The following is a 16,481-nucleotide window of genomic DNA, read 5'->3' as shown; positions in this document are numbered from 1 at the left end:
AGTGGCAACATTTATGAGGAGAGACGCAGCTCCGTCAAAGGAGAAAATGCAGAGAAACTGTGCTTCCTATACTACAACCTACCTCTGTTAAAGTGGCAATATTAAGAGTACCTGAAACTAAAGGGGGCTTGTGAAAAAGTTTACATAATGAAAAATATCCTGCCAGTCCTATCGTCTGTTTGATTTCCACCCAAAGGGACAAGAATGAAGGGCGAATGTTTCAAGATTTGTTTAATAACTTTTGTAGAGTTGAGTTTTTTTTTTTGTAATGTTATTTATCTTTTCCTTAGAGATTAATACAACTTTGCACAGAATTTTGTTTTACTAGACAGTTCTTTGTTATTGTTCTTGAAAATTGCACAAACATACTACAGGATCTTGTGAAAATAATCTTATTTTACTGTTATATGATAGTTTCCTCACATGTTATATCAGGGTCCATGTTTTCTTGTTAAAATGTTCTACCAGCACTAAAACCAACCTCTGCTTGCACTAAGGTTGTTTGAAAGTTTTTTTGTTCTTGAAAGTTGCAGAATAGAAAAATAAAGGAGTCTTGTAAAAATAATGTTTCCTTAGTGTTTGTGTTTCTTTCGTCTCACAATTACTTGTCTGCAACTGAAAAAGTTTTTCCTACCTGTAATATAACCTATATCTAAGTTGCAGCAACAAGAGGTACAAGATGAGATGTATTTCACAACTCTTTTAAAGGATATGTATTTGCTAATTTCACAAAGGTTTAATTCTTGATTGCATTTTTTGAACTTGAAAATTCTTCTGTTATAAAGTTAATCAATATGAGGACAAAGCTTCAGCTTTTAGCTCATACCTTTTTTGTTAAGGGTCCAAAAAAACAAAAAAACAAAACAAAACAAAAAAACCCCCATTCTATTCATAAAAAATAATAATAATAATATCGGCTGATTTGTCGGCTATCGGCAAATCAACCAATTTATTGATTATCGGCATTTTTTTCATCCAAATATCGTTAGCGGCACTGGCCTCAAAAAATCCATATCGGTCAGGCTCTACTATGGACTTCTCCGGTCGTTAGGGCACTCGTAGCTAATCCAAGCACAGAGAAATGCAACACTTGGACAAAATGTCTTAGCCGACGTTCGCTCCGAATGCAAGTGATACTCCCAAAGACCGGTCATTTGACACAAAGTCATTCCGGTGGTACTCAAGAATTCTCCAACAAAACCTAGTACCAAAGACATCCAATGATCACGTTAGGTCAGTCTTTCACAGAGGGGTCTGCTGACCCCTAGTGGTCACTGAGTGTATTAGCAAAACATCATATTTTAAATCAGTATCACGTTCTAACTTAAGTGTTTCTCAAACTGTTTAAACATGACTGTAACCGAGTAAAATCGATCTGTAAAGCTGTCAATATTAGGTTGTAATTTGTAAAACTCTGTTGGTTGGATATTTGGGGAGTTGGGTGGTCTGAGAGATTTTTTTTTTTAAATGGCCCATGGTCTGAAAAAAATATTCGAGAAACACTGTCTCACATCATTAGTTGATGTCCAAGTCCTACAACTATACAATAAGACAAGAAGGACCAGGACCCCAAAGACTTCAATCTTAACTCTCCTCCAAAAGTATCACCATTGCCAAATATCCCCGGAAAGAGTTAACAGAATCATGGAGTCCCTGAACTGAGGTGTTGGGCAATCTGCCCTGGTGCAGTAATGTGGAAACACTCCATCCACATCATGCTACCACCATCCCAGACACCAAATCTCTGCAGGGCAGACACTTTGATAACAGTTTAATTTGCCACTTGAGAATAGCTGTAGTCTGTCTTTTTACAAGACCGACAACAGTGAGAAGCACTCACGTTACCTTCTTCCTTAAAGATTGGACCAATGTTCCCAATTAGCATTTCTCAAATGTACTGCAACACTGATGTGGATCTGAAATTCTTAATCTTCTCTTGGTAGGTTGACAAATTAATTTCATCAAATAAAATGCTGCATTGAAGCAGACAGAGAAGTGTCACGAGGGAGATGTGCCAGTTTCATTGACAACAAATCATTTCTGCAAGTTCACATACCTCATCTGGGTCTGGTACTTCTAATCTAGTGTCTGTAGGTGCTTTGACGACAATAACAGTCTGGTCTCTGAGGTTTCCCTGCTGTTTGATGTCTTGGTATGTCACATATGCATATGTGGAGACTGAAATGGTTAAAGAAATTAACTGTAATGAATTTGATGCCTTCAACACAGTACTGCACAACTGCTGGCTATACAAACCAACAGTATGCAAGTGTTCACTGCAATTAAAGAATATGCCACATCAACTGACAAGGACACCTATGCATGTACTAACACAGCCATCATCGCAAACTGACAGTGTAGTATAGTATAATGTTCATGAAGCATGTCGCATCCCACGACATCTACAAACCGCACTTCTATGTAAACGCCAAATATGATGTTCATCAGGAAAGTCCAAGAGTTTAAAAAAAAAGCAACATTTGAGACAGATTCAAATCACCTCAAAGTGAATTATCTCTTTTCTGAACCAAGGACAATCTTGCAACAGCATTTCAGTTATTTGTCCCTTAAAGTTTGACATATATATACACCAACAAAGAAACGGACACACAGGGACAATGACTCGACCTCTGCCCTCCTGTGTCAGTTGGCAGCAGTGACAAAAGGATATTTCTGGTTGTTTGGCAATTCGCTCATGTGTCGCATATCTATGGTGCATCTCTGAATAAGTTGTTCGAGCCTCTGCTCTTCTTCTCCGAGTGCAGAAACCTCTGCTGTCAGTCTCTGTCTCTGGTTCAACGCACCATCTACCTCCAGCAGACTACAGCCCCTGTGAGGGAGGAGGAGGAGGATGTGAGAAGTGCAAAAACTACAACTTTAAAATGTACAATTTCAAAATTAATACTACCATTAATTTAATTAGGCTACACTCTGAACTGAACTGACCAACCCCTCTTCCCAATTTTTCCCAATGGCAGTATTAGTCAACAAAAGAATATAAAATTTGTTCTTGGGTGCTCTTTGTATTGTGTCTCTGCTGTCTATTAAGCTCTACCAAGAAAGGGGCGGGGGGGGGGGAATTTCCACTTTCTTTTTTGTAATATTTAAAAAGCAAGAAAGGACAACTGCATTGTTGTGCATAACAAAGCGGTGAGGAGGTCTGTCATCTAGGTCACAAAATGTCACCCCACTCTGCCACACTAATTGCCTGCATATATTAAATGTTGGTGCTTGTAAAGGTTTTATGATGAAATACGTAAAATAAACTGGATAGACTCTGCACATATAATTAAAGGCATTGGAGCTGAATTATTTTCCTTCATGTGCATCATTGTCCTGATACATTTTAACAAATGTGTAAAATTCCATTGAAATTCATAGTTTTAGGAGGTGTTACACTTACAAAATCACCATGTGTGAAGACATTAATTAAATGCTAAAATTTTAACTATGAAGACAGCAAACCAAAATTATTTTCCATTCACGTACATATTCATGTCACATGCTACCATTGCTGTAATCCACCAAATGGTTTAAGAGGGGTTTTGCATACAAATCTCCGCACCATTTGTTTATAAAGGGTATAATAATGTCAACAATCACACTGCATAATACTTTTAGACATTGACCTAAAAGCTTTGTTTTTAGATGTCAAGTGTAAATGACCAACAGCTGGTGGAGGGTCAACATTTTCAGTTAAACATTTTTCTACCATTATTTTAAGCATCACGTTACTGTGCAAAAAAGATGGGAAAAAATACATGAAGTATAAACATCCTATTTTTCAAGATGATTATTACACATACACATAAAATTTAATAAAAAATAAAAAAAATCACCAGTGTATGATTTTACAGGGTGCCTGGGACCAAAACTGAAATAAAACTTTTTGGGGGTTTTGGCTGTGGTTAGCCCTACATGAGTCTCATGACTCCAGGAGAGTACGAAATGTCACATCTGTATCCATAACAACAGTTCTACATTCAGAATGGCCACTTTGTGCTGATCGCGGACATTGGTAATGAATTAATCTAATAAGGTCAATTATGTATTCATATTTATTTCATCAATTAGATTGGCGACAGAATAGTTACTTAGCTCGTGCATGGAGCACTTGCAGACGCTGTGGTTATTCACTGGAAGGACGTGTTTTATAGTAGAGTGGCTGCTTTTACCACCACATCGGCTATTCGCTTATTACAGATCACAAATATACATTATAGGGATTAAAACAAAAATCTTCTGACTGAATTACTTTTTTCCCACAGCCAAATCATAGGCTGTTCACTATATTCCTTTTTATAGAAACTCTTGCGTTTAATGTTTGAGGCTGTGGATAGGTGCCTTTTATACACATGAGTTCCAACAGGTGCCATTAATACAGGTAACAGGTGGAGGACAGAAGAGCTTCTTAAAGAAGAAGTTACAGGTCTGTGAGAGCCAGAAATCTTGCTTGTTTGTGGGTGACCAAATACTTATTTTCCACTATAATTTACAAATAAATTCTTTAAAAATCCTACAATGTGATTTCCTGGATTTTTTTCTCATTTTGTCTCTCATAGTTGAAGTGTACCTATGTTGAAAATTACAGACCTTTCTCATCTTTCTAAGTAGGAGAACTTGCACAATCAGTGACTGACTAAATACTTTTTGGCCCCACTGCAGTTAGAGGATACTTTTCCTTCATAAAGGTCAGATGTTAACATTTAAGCCGTGGTCACAACCCGCGTACTTGTACGTGCGTGCAGTCTACTTGCAAAAACGTGGGCTAAATTTGGAGATCCGTACTTCGTAAGTACTGCCTCAGTACGAATTTAGGAGCACGCAAACACGCCGTAGAGGTTTTAGTGCATGCAGAACTTTCACTGTGGATTCACCAGCAGTACACATGACGCATGTTGTGAGTACTGCCTCAGTACGGATTCAAAGTAGCACATTTTCATTCAATTACTACTGAATTAACCAAATCCGTACGTAGGCAGTACGGATTACGGCACTCACCACATAATATGGAGGCCGACAGACTTGCATGCACAACGCAGCTTCTCACTTGAACTTGGACTTTATTTCCAAACGTCAGCAACACACAGTCCACAGCTTCAGTCTGTTAACTAGCTGTAACTTTTCGAGGCAAGTAAACACTCGTACAACTGACCGCTGCAGGCTGGACATGCTCATGCATCGCCGACACCAAAAAACACCTGCCGCTCCGGTCCCGCTCATAAAAAAGAAAAGCGACCCCACACACACACACACTGCTTTATTGTCAATTCTCTTTATCGTTACACTCCTAGAGATGTGCGTTGAACGTACTCCCTCCCTCCTCTTGCTACTGCCTCCGTACGTTTTCACAAAAACGTAGTGGCTGTGGCATCTGCAGAAAACGTACGGCGAAAAAAAAAAAAACGCACGGTGGGTTCTGACTGGGGCTTTAGTGTCTCTGGGAACTGATTTCAGTTTTCCACTATGGAGTTTTCTGTTTGCCCACTGGTTCAAATGCATCATATGACAAAAAGGTGCACGAGCTGTGCAGAAAATTCAAGTAAGTGGCTTCAACACATAAACAAAACCAATCAAACACGGCTCTTCTCTCTTTGGTTAGTTTTTATTTTTATTTACCAGCAATAACATTATGTCAATGACAACTCTCTCTTAATTCCACTGTAAGTGAAGTGATATGAAGCAATGCTTCATAAGAGTCTGGCTCAACTAATGCACACTTCAACCAGATACCGAGCTACAAATCAGTTTTCAGCTGCAGTGTTTTTCCAAGCTTGGAACGACAGCTGTCTAAAAACTACATCCTCAGTAGCGACAACACTACAGATAGTAGAAAAACTAGTATAAACGCGTTTTCTGAGTTTGGTTTTGACTTCATACAGAAACTTCTGTTCTAAAGACAGCTTTAATTTGAAGGCTTACTTTTGGATGTTTAAAAGTGATTTCCAGACAGATATGCTTGCTGAATTTTGCAATCGGAAGCAGGAAAGTCATAAGTCTGATGCATCTACTGTGACTCACTCCATACTTTTCTGATCGTACTGAAGAAATGTGTTACAGAGTACCACTCACATCTTTGACCAATCAGAATGTAGCTCTATTACATGACCCATGTGGAATACAAGGGACAAAAAAAAAAAAAAAAGGGGGGGGGGGGAATTAATTTGCTAATGGAAATCTCACACATAACACTGACCTGACAGAAAGTAATCGTAGTTTGACAAAAATCTGTCTGTAGATGAAGGTCTTGCACCACTGCTCATTAGAAAGTAGCTCACATGGCTATTGTGAAAGCATTCATTTTAACCCCAGCACCATTTGTATGGAACTGACTGAAGCAGTTGTCAACCGGCTGTGACATCATCACTTTGGTACTCTACAGCCACTCAGAATGGTCATGAGTCTTGTGACGCCACGATAATCACTAAGGTTAGCCATACGCGTAGCTGCAGAACATGAAGAAAGTGGAGTGCCACTTCAGACTGGAAAGGACTAACCTGAACCCCAATCAACACCGAAATGATAAAACACCTTCGATGTAGCTCAGACTGTGGTGTGAGTGGAGGTCACATGTTTCTCATCTGGAGTGGAGAGTAGTTGAAGCCTGAGTATTTGTGTGAAAGAGCACTTACATCCACTGAATGTTGTTCTTTGATTTCTTCTTGATGAGGTGAATGCCTTCTAATACATTGGTGATATCATACAGTCGTCTTTTCTGCACCTGAATGCAGGACACATGAATGTTAGTTGCTCAGAATCTGTTAAATTCCACCTGTCAGCAATGGAAACTTCAATGAACCAAAATCTATTTAAAATACTACTCACTCTAATCCATATACTATTGGAAACATCTGTGCCTAACATATTGGGGAACTCGTGCCACAAGTAGTAATCAAAGTAACAAAAACATTATACATTTTTATGTGTCTTTATTCCCCCCCGTGGACTTGAATTTTACCTGTAAGGTTTCAGCAGCATTGTTTAGGTCCAAAACTCCATCAGATGACTGAGAAAGAAGCTCCACAAACTTCTTTGTTAACAGTCCAAGTGAGGTATCATAGCGAGTCTTCTCTGGTGGAGAACTTGGTGCTGTGGAGAAAGAAAGGAAAGAGGAAGGAAGGAATTGCAGGTTAAACAGTTTTAGTACTGGATTTTTTTGAGGAGGGGGATACTCAAACTCAAATTGCTACCAGTATTAATTAGAAGTGCTAGTTCATCATTAATGTTTAACACTCAGCCAGTTTAAAGCAGAAATATATTCAACGGTACATATAAGCTAACTTACTGCATTTCCACTGATACGTATTTGATCATTAAAGTGTTTTAGACTGTACGCTACAGTCAACCACTTTATTTTAAAATGAAATCTGGCACATCTTCTCCAACTTTAAATAATTTCCTTGTTTTTCATGAGTCAGTGGCTGCTTTCAGATCAGTGGCCCCATCCTTCAAAGGCTGGATTCTATAAACACCAGGCCTTCCAAGATCACAGAGTGCAGGCCAACCGTTCTGAAATTTGATGGTCGAGCCCACAGAGGGCTTTGCAATTTTGTCATTTGCTTATCCCGGCCCTGCCCCTTGTCACCTAGCAACCTGGACAGCTGCATGTGACAAGCTATCATAGTGGGCACAAGCTGTAGTTTAGTAATCATTTTTCTGATAATTACACTTATAAAAATTGCTTATTTACAGTCGTACATATGGAGCCTAAAATTCCTTTTTTCAAATTTAGTAGCCATTTTGTTTTGATAAAAACATTGTGCTATGTCACAGCAGTCTCATTCAGCGTAGCTACGACAGGATAATGGCACTACAATTGGCAGCAGAAAATGAAGCACCTGGCACCAAAAACGAGTGAATTCAACTTGAGAATATGCAGTGGAAAAGTGCCCTATGTAACTCCATTTCTTACTTTTGGGTGTCTTTAGCCGTGCCCCGTTGGCTGCAGTCCCTGCTCTGCTTCTTGGAGTCCTGACCGGTTCTGACTGGTACTGGTGGTCTGAATCATCAAGTGCCAGTCGCCTTTTTGCCTACAACAGGAAAAGAGAGATGAAAGTACAGGTGTTCTGGTCACTTGTTGGGCACCAGTTATCTATGAAATGACCCTTTGACTAGTATGACAGTACAGTGACAAATTATACCTCATTAAGTTCATCCTATTTCAACAGCATTTCTCAAAAGCAAATAAAATTAACTACACGTGATTTATACATTCAGCCATAATGTCTTTTTTCCACATAAAAAAAAACATTTCAAAGTAACAAGCACAGCACTGCTCACGACTGATGTAGATGGTACAAGCTACTGTCCTAACTTAAAGACGGGGTATTTTAAGAGAAGAACCAAACATATAAATGACTCCACTTCAACAGAATACACTGCAATGCTGCTTTGGAATGACAGTTAACTTCATTTACTTGATTGACCAAGACAATACTGAGATCGCACCAGAGCTTCATCACACTGCTGAACAGTGGGGCCAAAGAAAACTTACTAAACGATTATGCCAACTACAATGCTCTGTTGTTTGCGGCTACTCCTGTTTGCTCATCAGATACAGCACAGGCCGACATTGGGATTCTGGCACAAGTTTTACAGTGGATGTCCTTCCTGACACAACACAGCCTCTGGTCTTCCAAAGAGGTCTCCCATCCAAGAACAAAGACCCACTCTGCTTAGCTTCTGAGAGCTGATGGGACCAGCCTCACACACAGCAAACTGGCTGCATACTAACCACAATTCCCTCTATCTTAAATACACATTAACTGTTCAAATATTGCCCAGCGGCAGTCCAAACCCACACCATTTGAACACAACTGTTATCAAATATCTGAGTAGCTGTTTATGAGCATATTACCTGCTTGAATATAGGTAATTTAGCCACCTGCTTTATCACAAAGTTCATCACATCCTGCATGCGACAGCCTGCCATAGCCCAACCCCAGCCCAGGAATGGGTAATTATGATGGGTAAAGATCCAACAGGCAGCTCTTGTTTTGAACAATCACTTCAGTATGCAATTGCACTGATGAGCAGCAGTTCTGTCAGGCTTTCAGAGTACACTGTTGCCCGTCCCTAGTCTAACCTGTTATGCCCAATTTCTATGAACATATGAAAGCTTACATCTATGTACTAATATTTCTGTTTGTTCACTTTTTCTAGGCTGAAGAAAAGCTGAGATGCTTGGGCTGGTGGCCAAATGGTTAGTGCCCTTGCTTTCAGCGTGGAAGGTTCCCAGTTCAAATCCCACCCGTGCCACATTTCTCCATGTAATGTGGAGTCGCGTGAGAAGGGCAATTCAACATGCAGAACCACCTTGGATTTGCTGCGGCTACCTTGAGTGAAAACAAGGGAGATACTAGTAATTCAAAAGCAAAAAACACCATCACTTTTCAACTCACCAAACAAAAAGGGCATAGAATGATAAATTCACACACCAGACCAATGGCCCAATGGCCAATTAGCATGCCTGCCACCTGCTGGATGATTAGTAGTATATATTGGATTAATGACAGATTAGGAGCAGATGTGGTTATCAAGAGGCAGGTTCCATTACCCTTCAAATTGTGCAATCTTAAGTAGTGACTGAAAATATGCTTATTCGAAATATGTGCATTTCATATCACAGAAATGTTTTTACGCTCTCAAGGTGGCAATTTGAAAAAGCCATGTTTCACCAAAGAGCAATAAAACACGACGCACTGAAAGATAGGCATAATGGCCGCCCAGTGGTTGGTGCGGACGCACCGGATGCACTGTGAATACAGTGAGCACCAGCTTGTGTCACCATCCACACACACAACTACATGGGTGATACCAAACAAACAGGATAACCATCTACTCCAACTGTATGACCAAACTCAACTGTGTTTCTCTTCTGGATAACACCAGTAGCAGTGTTAAGCAAATAAAATTCAGTTTTACAGGTCATACGTGCACTCACGCATCCAGGTTATCCTCTAGACAGCAGTGGAACCGACTACTGCTGAAACAAACAGCTACATTAGACCTTGTTCTCACATACAGTAGTTTACAAAATAATAGTAGTGCTATGTGACTAAAAAGATTAATCCAGGTTTTGAATATATTTCTTATTGTTACATGAGAAACAAGGTACCAGTAGATTCTCACAAATCCAACAAGACCAAGCATTCATGATATGCACACTCTTAAGGTTATGAAATTGGGCTATTAGTAACAAAAAAAAAAAAAAATAGAAAAGGGGATGTTCACAATAATAGCAGCATCTGCTGTTGACGCTACTAACTCAAAACTATTAAGTTCAAACTGCTTTTTTAGCAATCCTGTGAATCACTAAACTAGTATTTAGTTGTATAACCACAGTTTTTCATGATTTCTTCACATCTGCGAGGCATTAATTTTGTTGGTTTGGAACCAAGATTTTGCTCGTTTACTAGTGTGCTTGGGGTCATTGTCTTGTTGAAACACCCATTTCAAGGGCATGTCCTCTTCAGCATAAGGCAACATGACCCCTTCAAGTATTTTGACATATCCAAACTGATCCATGATACCTGGTATGCGATATATAGGCCCAACACCATAGTAGGAGAAACATGCCCATATCATGATGCTTGCACCACCATGCTTCACTGTCTTCACTATGAACTGTGGCTTGAATTCAGAGTTTGGGGGTTGTCTCACAAACTGTCTGCGGCCCTTGAACCCAAAAAGAACAATTTTACTCTCATCAGTCCACAAATTATTCCTCCATTTCTCTTTCGGCTAGTTGATGTGTTCTTTGGCAAATTGTAACCTCTTCTGCACGTCTTTTATTTAACAGAGGGACTTTGCGGGGGATTCTTGCAAATAAATTAGCTTGACACAGGCGTCTTCTTACTGTCACAGCACTTACAGGTAACTCTAGACTGTCTTTGATCATCCTGGAGCTGATCAATGGGTGAGCCTTTGCCATTCTGGTTATTCTTCTATCTATTTTGATGGTTGTTTTCCGTTTTCTTCCATGTGTCTCTGGGTTTTTTTTGTCCATTTTAAAGCATTGGAGATCATTGTAGATGAACAGCCTATAATTTTTTGCACCTGCGTATAAGTTTTGCCCTCTCCAATCAACTTTTTAATCAAACTACACTGTTCTTCTGAACAATGTCTTGAACGTCCCATTTTCCTCAGGCTTTCAAAGAGAAAAACATGTTCAACAGGTGCTGGCTTCATCCTTAAATAGGGGACACCTGATTCACACCTGTTTGTTCCACAAAACTGACGAACTCACTGACTGAATGAATAAATTCAGCATATTCAATCATAAAAAACAAAGGAAGTGATACATGAGATGCTAGCTGATGCGTTCACTGTGCGTTGGTCATTTCAAAGCATCACCAAGTATGGCCTCGCTTCTGCTTAAAAGTGGATGTAAACAAGAAGATATCCAGCACGGTGTGAAGCCACACGCATGCATCAGTGAGAGGATAAGTAATCATGATTTAGTTGAAAATTTTGCCATTCATGTGACTTAAAACATTGTCAAATTATTACATCTGCAAGTCATGCGTTGTTTTGCAGTGCAGTTATTCATTCGTTGTGGGACTACTTTAGGTGTAGTGATCGCTTCTTTGTGATGAGCCCAGAGCGCAGATGCGCACAGAATATTAAAAATCTTAATAGTGGTTTGGCCCAACCAAGAGAGACCACTGCAGCTTCTGAGCAGTGGCGAGATGGTGAGGCAGTTAAAAAGTCTATAATGAACACCAAAGGTTATGCAGAGCACATCATCATCAGTGAAGTCCATGTACCCTGTTCCCAGATGACTGTTTGTTTGCCTCAGTGATTAGGACCAGAGCAGCTAGAGGTCACAGGGACACCCATGTTTCACTTTCACCTGGCAGCAGCAGACAGGTGGATATTCTTATGAGATGGCAATGGACTAGTTGTCTGCCTCAGTGGTTACCACCAGGACCCAAGCTGGTCCAGCAGCATGGTGGACCCACCCAGATCATAGTTTCGTCATTTGTTTTTGGACCTGCGCAAACCAAAGGAGGTGGAGTGTGAAATATTTTAAAACGTCAAGTGTAACTGAGGCCATTTGCTGGGGGCCTAGTAGTGAATCACCCTTCATTGGAACTGCAAACTCTGCATTTCTTGGAGATCAAAAACAATTTCCCTTAGGTGACTGTGTTCAGGCTGCAAATTTCTTTTAACCCTGATCTGAATGTTGGGCAAAACCAAGGGGGGGAATAAATAACATGCTCTCTGTTGACAGTCAGCTATTTTACAATCAGCAAGCATCTGCATTCAGCCAGAACAGCCTGAAACTCAGATCATGCAAGAATCGCCAACACCCTGAACACTGGTGCAACCATTTTATGTGGTCTGTGCAAGTTCAGACTACAGGAAATATGCAAATCATGACTACTAATGCAGCAAACTCGAGTTTCACTTTACTTTGCACGGAAAAGCACCATTAAGGTCACACTTTATTCACCAACTGCAGAGACACAAACACTATGCACAAAAAAATAAAATAAGGTCACGGCCGACAACGAGTGCTAATGTTGCCCTTTAATGCTGCTCCGGCTAGCCATGGAAAGCTAACTCAAATTTTGATGCTCCCATCAGAGTTGGCTGGCATCTTTAGAGACGACTGCAAGGAAGAAACAAAAGCCTAACGGGCACTTTGACAGGCGACGTGACGCTTTAAAGCACTTGGTTGGAAAGTCTAGCCAACTATAGTTTGTTACCAGCGTACAATCCCCCCCCCACCCCCCCAAAAAAAAAAAAAATCAAGACGCCAACAGCAGCTAGGCCACCGCTAACCTTCCTCATCTCTCACCCAGACTTCCATCACGTCCGACGGGGCGAAGCGCACTCAGAAACACCGCCAAGTTAGCATGGCTAACACAGCCCCGCCGCCCCTCAAACGAACAAAAAAAAAAAAAAAACTCCGCGCTTCTCGACTTTAGTCTATAAACCACTTAACCAACCCACTTGGGTAAGTTAGCCACCTCGCTAGGTTGAATCCTTGGCTAAGCAGCTAATGTTAGCTGCCCGAACAACAAGCTCAGCTAGCCTAGCGGGCTAACAAATTGACGCATTTGTGGCTAGTTGTAGCAAAGCTAAACACAGATAAAAGAAGGTAGACAGGTGATTACCGGTGGTTTTCCTAAAGCGGCTCGATGTCCTGCTCCGTTTGCTGCAGCCGTTTGTGGAGTTGCATAAATGTTTATCTGAGGGTCGGATAAACACACATTTGCCTGTGTAATGTTGCAAGGCGGTGGGGTTGTTATGATTTGGATGTATGTAGCATTAGTCTGGCCGGGGTTTAAACGATCCGATAGAGTTGTTAAAATAATATTATTGTCCAGAGAAGAGCCTCCAATCCCCGCTAAAATCACTTTGTCCGGAGCCGAGGAGATTCCTCTTCTCATCTTGCTTTAGTCGGGGGTAACCCCTTGTTTTTTTTGTTTTTTTTTAGAAAGCGCACTTTCAAACCGTTTCTGTGTGCTAATCCGCCGAGGTAGTTTCAAAAATAATCACACCGAAGTACAGATGAAAATCTAGTTTATCCACTTCTGTGAAGTATTTTTCCTTCTGAAAGTGCATTTAAGCAGATGCATCGGATTAAAAAGTAGCGCAACTCTAGTCTCCGCCGTCGAGAAATGGCTTCAGGAAACGGCCTGATGAATGAAGGGATACGGTTTACGCGCTCAAGAGCCCTCCCGCGAAACTCGGATTTCCCGGGAAATTTTCAAACCGAATTTACATACCGCGCGTTACTGGTCCTTAAGCGTGGAATCTCCGCCCATATCGCCGCCATGTTGACCAATGACCGCTTGGGATTCGGACATCCACGTGTTTATTGGCAGTTGTAAACAGGCGACGTCACTTGTCACGCCTTGCGCACTGCCCCGCACATGGCTCTAGGTGGCGCACTTGACCAGCTTTGCAGAAATAAAAAATGCTACTGAAGCGATTAAAAAAATGCACCGAAAAAAACGTTATTTTAAACAATTTAAGACCTTCATTATTTGATATTATTTCATGTGTTTTGCAAAGTATATTCATGCAGTATTTTTGTCACCTCTGATTTTACCCCAAGGAGAAATTGAAGTTTTTTTTTAAACTTAACAGAAAGCAAACAAATGATGCAACCACAAAATGGCAAATTAAACAAAAGTAACTTAAGATCTTCTAAAAAATAAAAAAAATACACTGACTTGGCATCAGTCGGACTTTCTCAAGTACTGTCAGACCACAGAGGTCAGAACCACACGGTTTTATATATATATATATATATATATATATATATATATATATATATATATATATATATATATATATATATATATATATATATATATATATATATATATATATATATATATATATATATATATATATATATATATAAAGCGCAAAATCATACATAACCTATTGACAATTTGTAAAGTAGAAATTTGATTGTATTTAGTATTTAGTCATATTTTGTGCTTCATAATGCACCACACATTTTCAATTGGCGACAGATCTAGACTGCAGGCAGGCCAGTCTAGTTCCCGCACTCTTTTACTACGAAGCTACGCTGTTGTAACACGTGCAGAATGTGGCTTGGCATTGTCTTACTGAAATCAGCAGGGACGTCCCTGAAAAAGACGTTGCTTAGATGGCAGCATGTGTTGCTCCAAAACCTGGATGTACCTTTCAGCATTGATGGTGCCATCATTAGTGCCCATGCCATGGGCACTAACACACCAGATGCTGGCTCTTGAACTTTTTTTGCGCTGGTAACAATCTGGATGGTCTTTTTCCTATTTTGTCCGGCGGACACGTCGTCCATGATTTCCAAAAACAATTTGAAATGTGGACTCATCAGACCACTGCACACTTTTCCACTTTGTGTCTGTCCATTTCAAATGAGCTCGGGCCCAGAGAAGGCGGCAGTGTTTCTGAATGTTGTTGATGTATGGCTTTCGCTTTGCATGGTAGAGTTTTAACTTGGACTTGTAGATTTAGCGACGAACTGTGTTAACTGACAATGGTTTTCTGAAGTGTTCCTGAGCCCACGCTGTAAGATCCTTCACACAATGTTGAAGTAATCCGTTTCAAAATGAGCAAATATTTGCACAAAAACAAAAAAGTTTTTCAGTTTGAACATTAAATATCTTGTCTTTGTGGTGTATTCAATTGAATATAGGTTGAAGAGGACTTGCAAATCATTGTATTCTGTTTTTATTTACATTTCACACAACATCCCAACTTCACTGGAATTGGGGTTGTAATTGTTAGTTCCAGGAAAGCAGACATCTGTTTCTGTACATACGTACAGTGAGGAAAATAAGTATTTGAACACCCTGCGGTTTTGCAAGTTCTCCCACTTAGAAATCATGGAGGGTTCTGAACTTTTCTTTCATCTTAGGAGCATGTCCACTGTGAGAGACATAATCTAAAAAAAAAAAAAATCCGGAAATCACAATGTATGATTTTTTTTTAACAATTTATTTGTATGTTACTGCTGCAAATAAGTATTTGAACACCTGTGAAAATCAATGTTAATATTTGGTACAGTAGCCTTTGTTTGCAATTACAGAGATCAAACATTTCCTGTAGTTCTTGACCAAGTTTTCACACACACTGCAGCAGGGATTTTGGTCCACTCCTCCATTCAGATCTTCTCTAGATCTTTCAGGTTTGGAGTTTCAGCTGCCTCCAAAGATTTTCTATTGAGTTCAGGTCTGCAGACTGGCCAGGCCACTCCAGGACCTTGAAATGCTTCTTACGGAGCCCCTCCTTAGTTGCCCTGGCTGTGTGTTTGGGGTCATTGTCATGCTGGAATGCATGACATGCTGATTTACATGATGACATGCTGAAGATGGGTCATGGCTGACCCATCTTCAATGCTCTTACTGAGGGAAGGAGGTTGTTTGCCAAAATCTCGCAATACATGACCCCATCCATCCTCCCTTCAATACGGTGCAGTTGTCCTGTCCCCTTTGCAGAAGAGCACCCCCAAAGTATGATGTTTCCACCTCCATGCTTCATGGTTGGGATGGTTTTCTTGGGGTTGTTCTCATCCTCTAAACATGCTAAGTGGAGTTGATTCCAAAAAGCTCTATTCTGGTCTCATCTGACCACATGACCTTCTCCTATGCCTCCTCTGGATCATCCAGATGGATGATCCAGTTTTGTCCCTGGTGTCCTTTGACAGCTCTTTGGTCTTGGCTATGGTGGACAGGTTGGAGTGTGATTGATTGAGTGTGTGAACAGGTGTCTTTTATACAGGTAACAAGTTCAAACAGGTGCAATTAATAAAGGTAAAGAGTGCAGAATAAGAGGGCTTATTAAAGAATAATTAACAGGTCTGTGAGAGCCAAAATTCTTGCTGGTTGGTAGGTGTTCAAATACTTATTTTCAGCAGTAACATACAAATAAATTATTAAAAAAAATCATACATTGTGATTTCTGGATTTTTTTTTTTTTTAAGATTATGTCTCTCACAGTGGACATGCACC

General features: G+C 40.2%; 1 protein-coding gene across 4 annotated transcripts in view; it reads right to left on the bottom strand.

The window, feature by feature from the left end:
* LOC117514675 (transcription factor E2F3-like) overlaps window positions 1-13,670 on the bottom strand; it is a 32,705-nt gene extending 19,035 nt beyond the window's left edge. For 2 of the 4 annotated variants that reach the window (XM_034175243.1, XM_034175244.1), the window contains exons 1-6: window positions 13,125-13,670; window positions 7,913-8,030; window positions 6,959-7,089; window positions 6,633-6,721; window positions 2,672-2,830; window positions 2,057-2,171 (exon numbers count right to left, since the gene is read on the bottom strand). In XM_034175243.1, coding sequence (XP_034031134.1) covers window positions 2,057-2,171; window positions 2,672-2,830; window positions 6,633-6,721; window positions 6,959-7,089; window positions 7,913-8,030; window positions 13,125-13,400 — 888 coding nt within the window. In that variant the 5' untranslated portion in view covers window positions 13,401-13,670. Of the gene's footprint in view, window positions 1-2,056; window positions 2,172-2,671; window positions 2,831-6,632; window positions 6,722-6,958; window positions 7,090-7,912; window positions 8,031-12,789; window positions 12,926-13,124 lie in introns of those variants that run through there. The other 2 variants (XM_034175247.1, XM_034175246.1) reach the window with 2 other exon arrangements.
* Window positions 13,671-16,481: the final 2,811 nt, after the last annotated feature.

Source organism: Thalassophryne amazonica, chromosome 7, assembly GCF_902500255.1.
Source record: "Thalassophryne amazonica chromosome 7, fThaAma1.1, whole genome shotgun sequence".
Classification (NCBI taxonomy): domain Eukaryota; kingdom Metazoa; phylum Chordata; class Actinopteri; order Batrachoidiformes; family Batrachoididae; genus Thalassophryne; species Thalassophryne amazonica.
The sequence above is the reverse complement of the archived record's forward strand: the minus strand, read 5'-3'. Positions and strand labels throughout refer to the sequence as shown.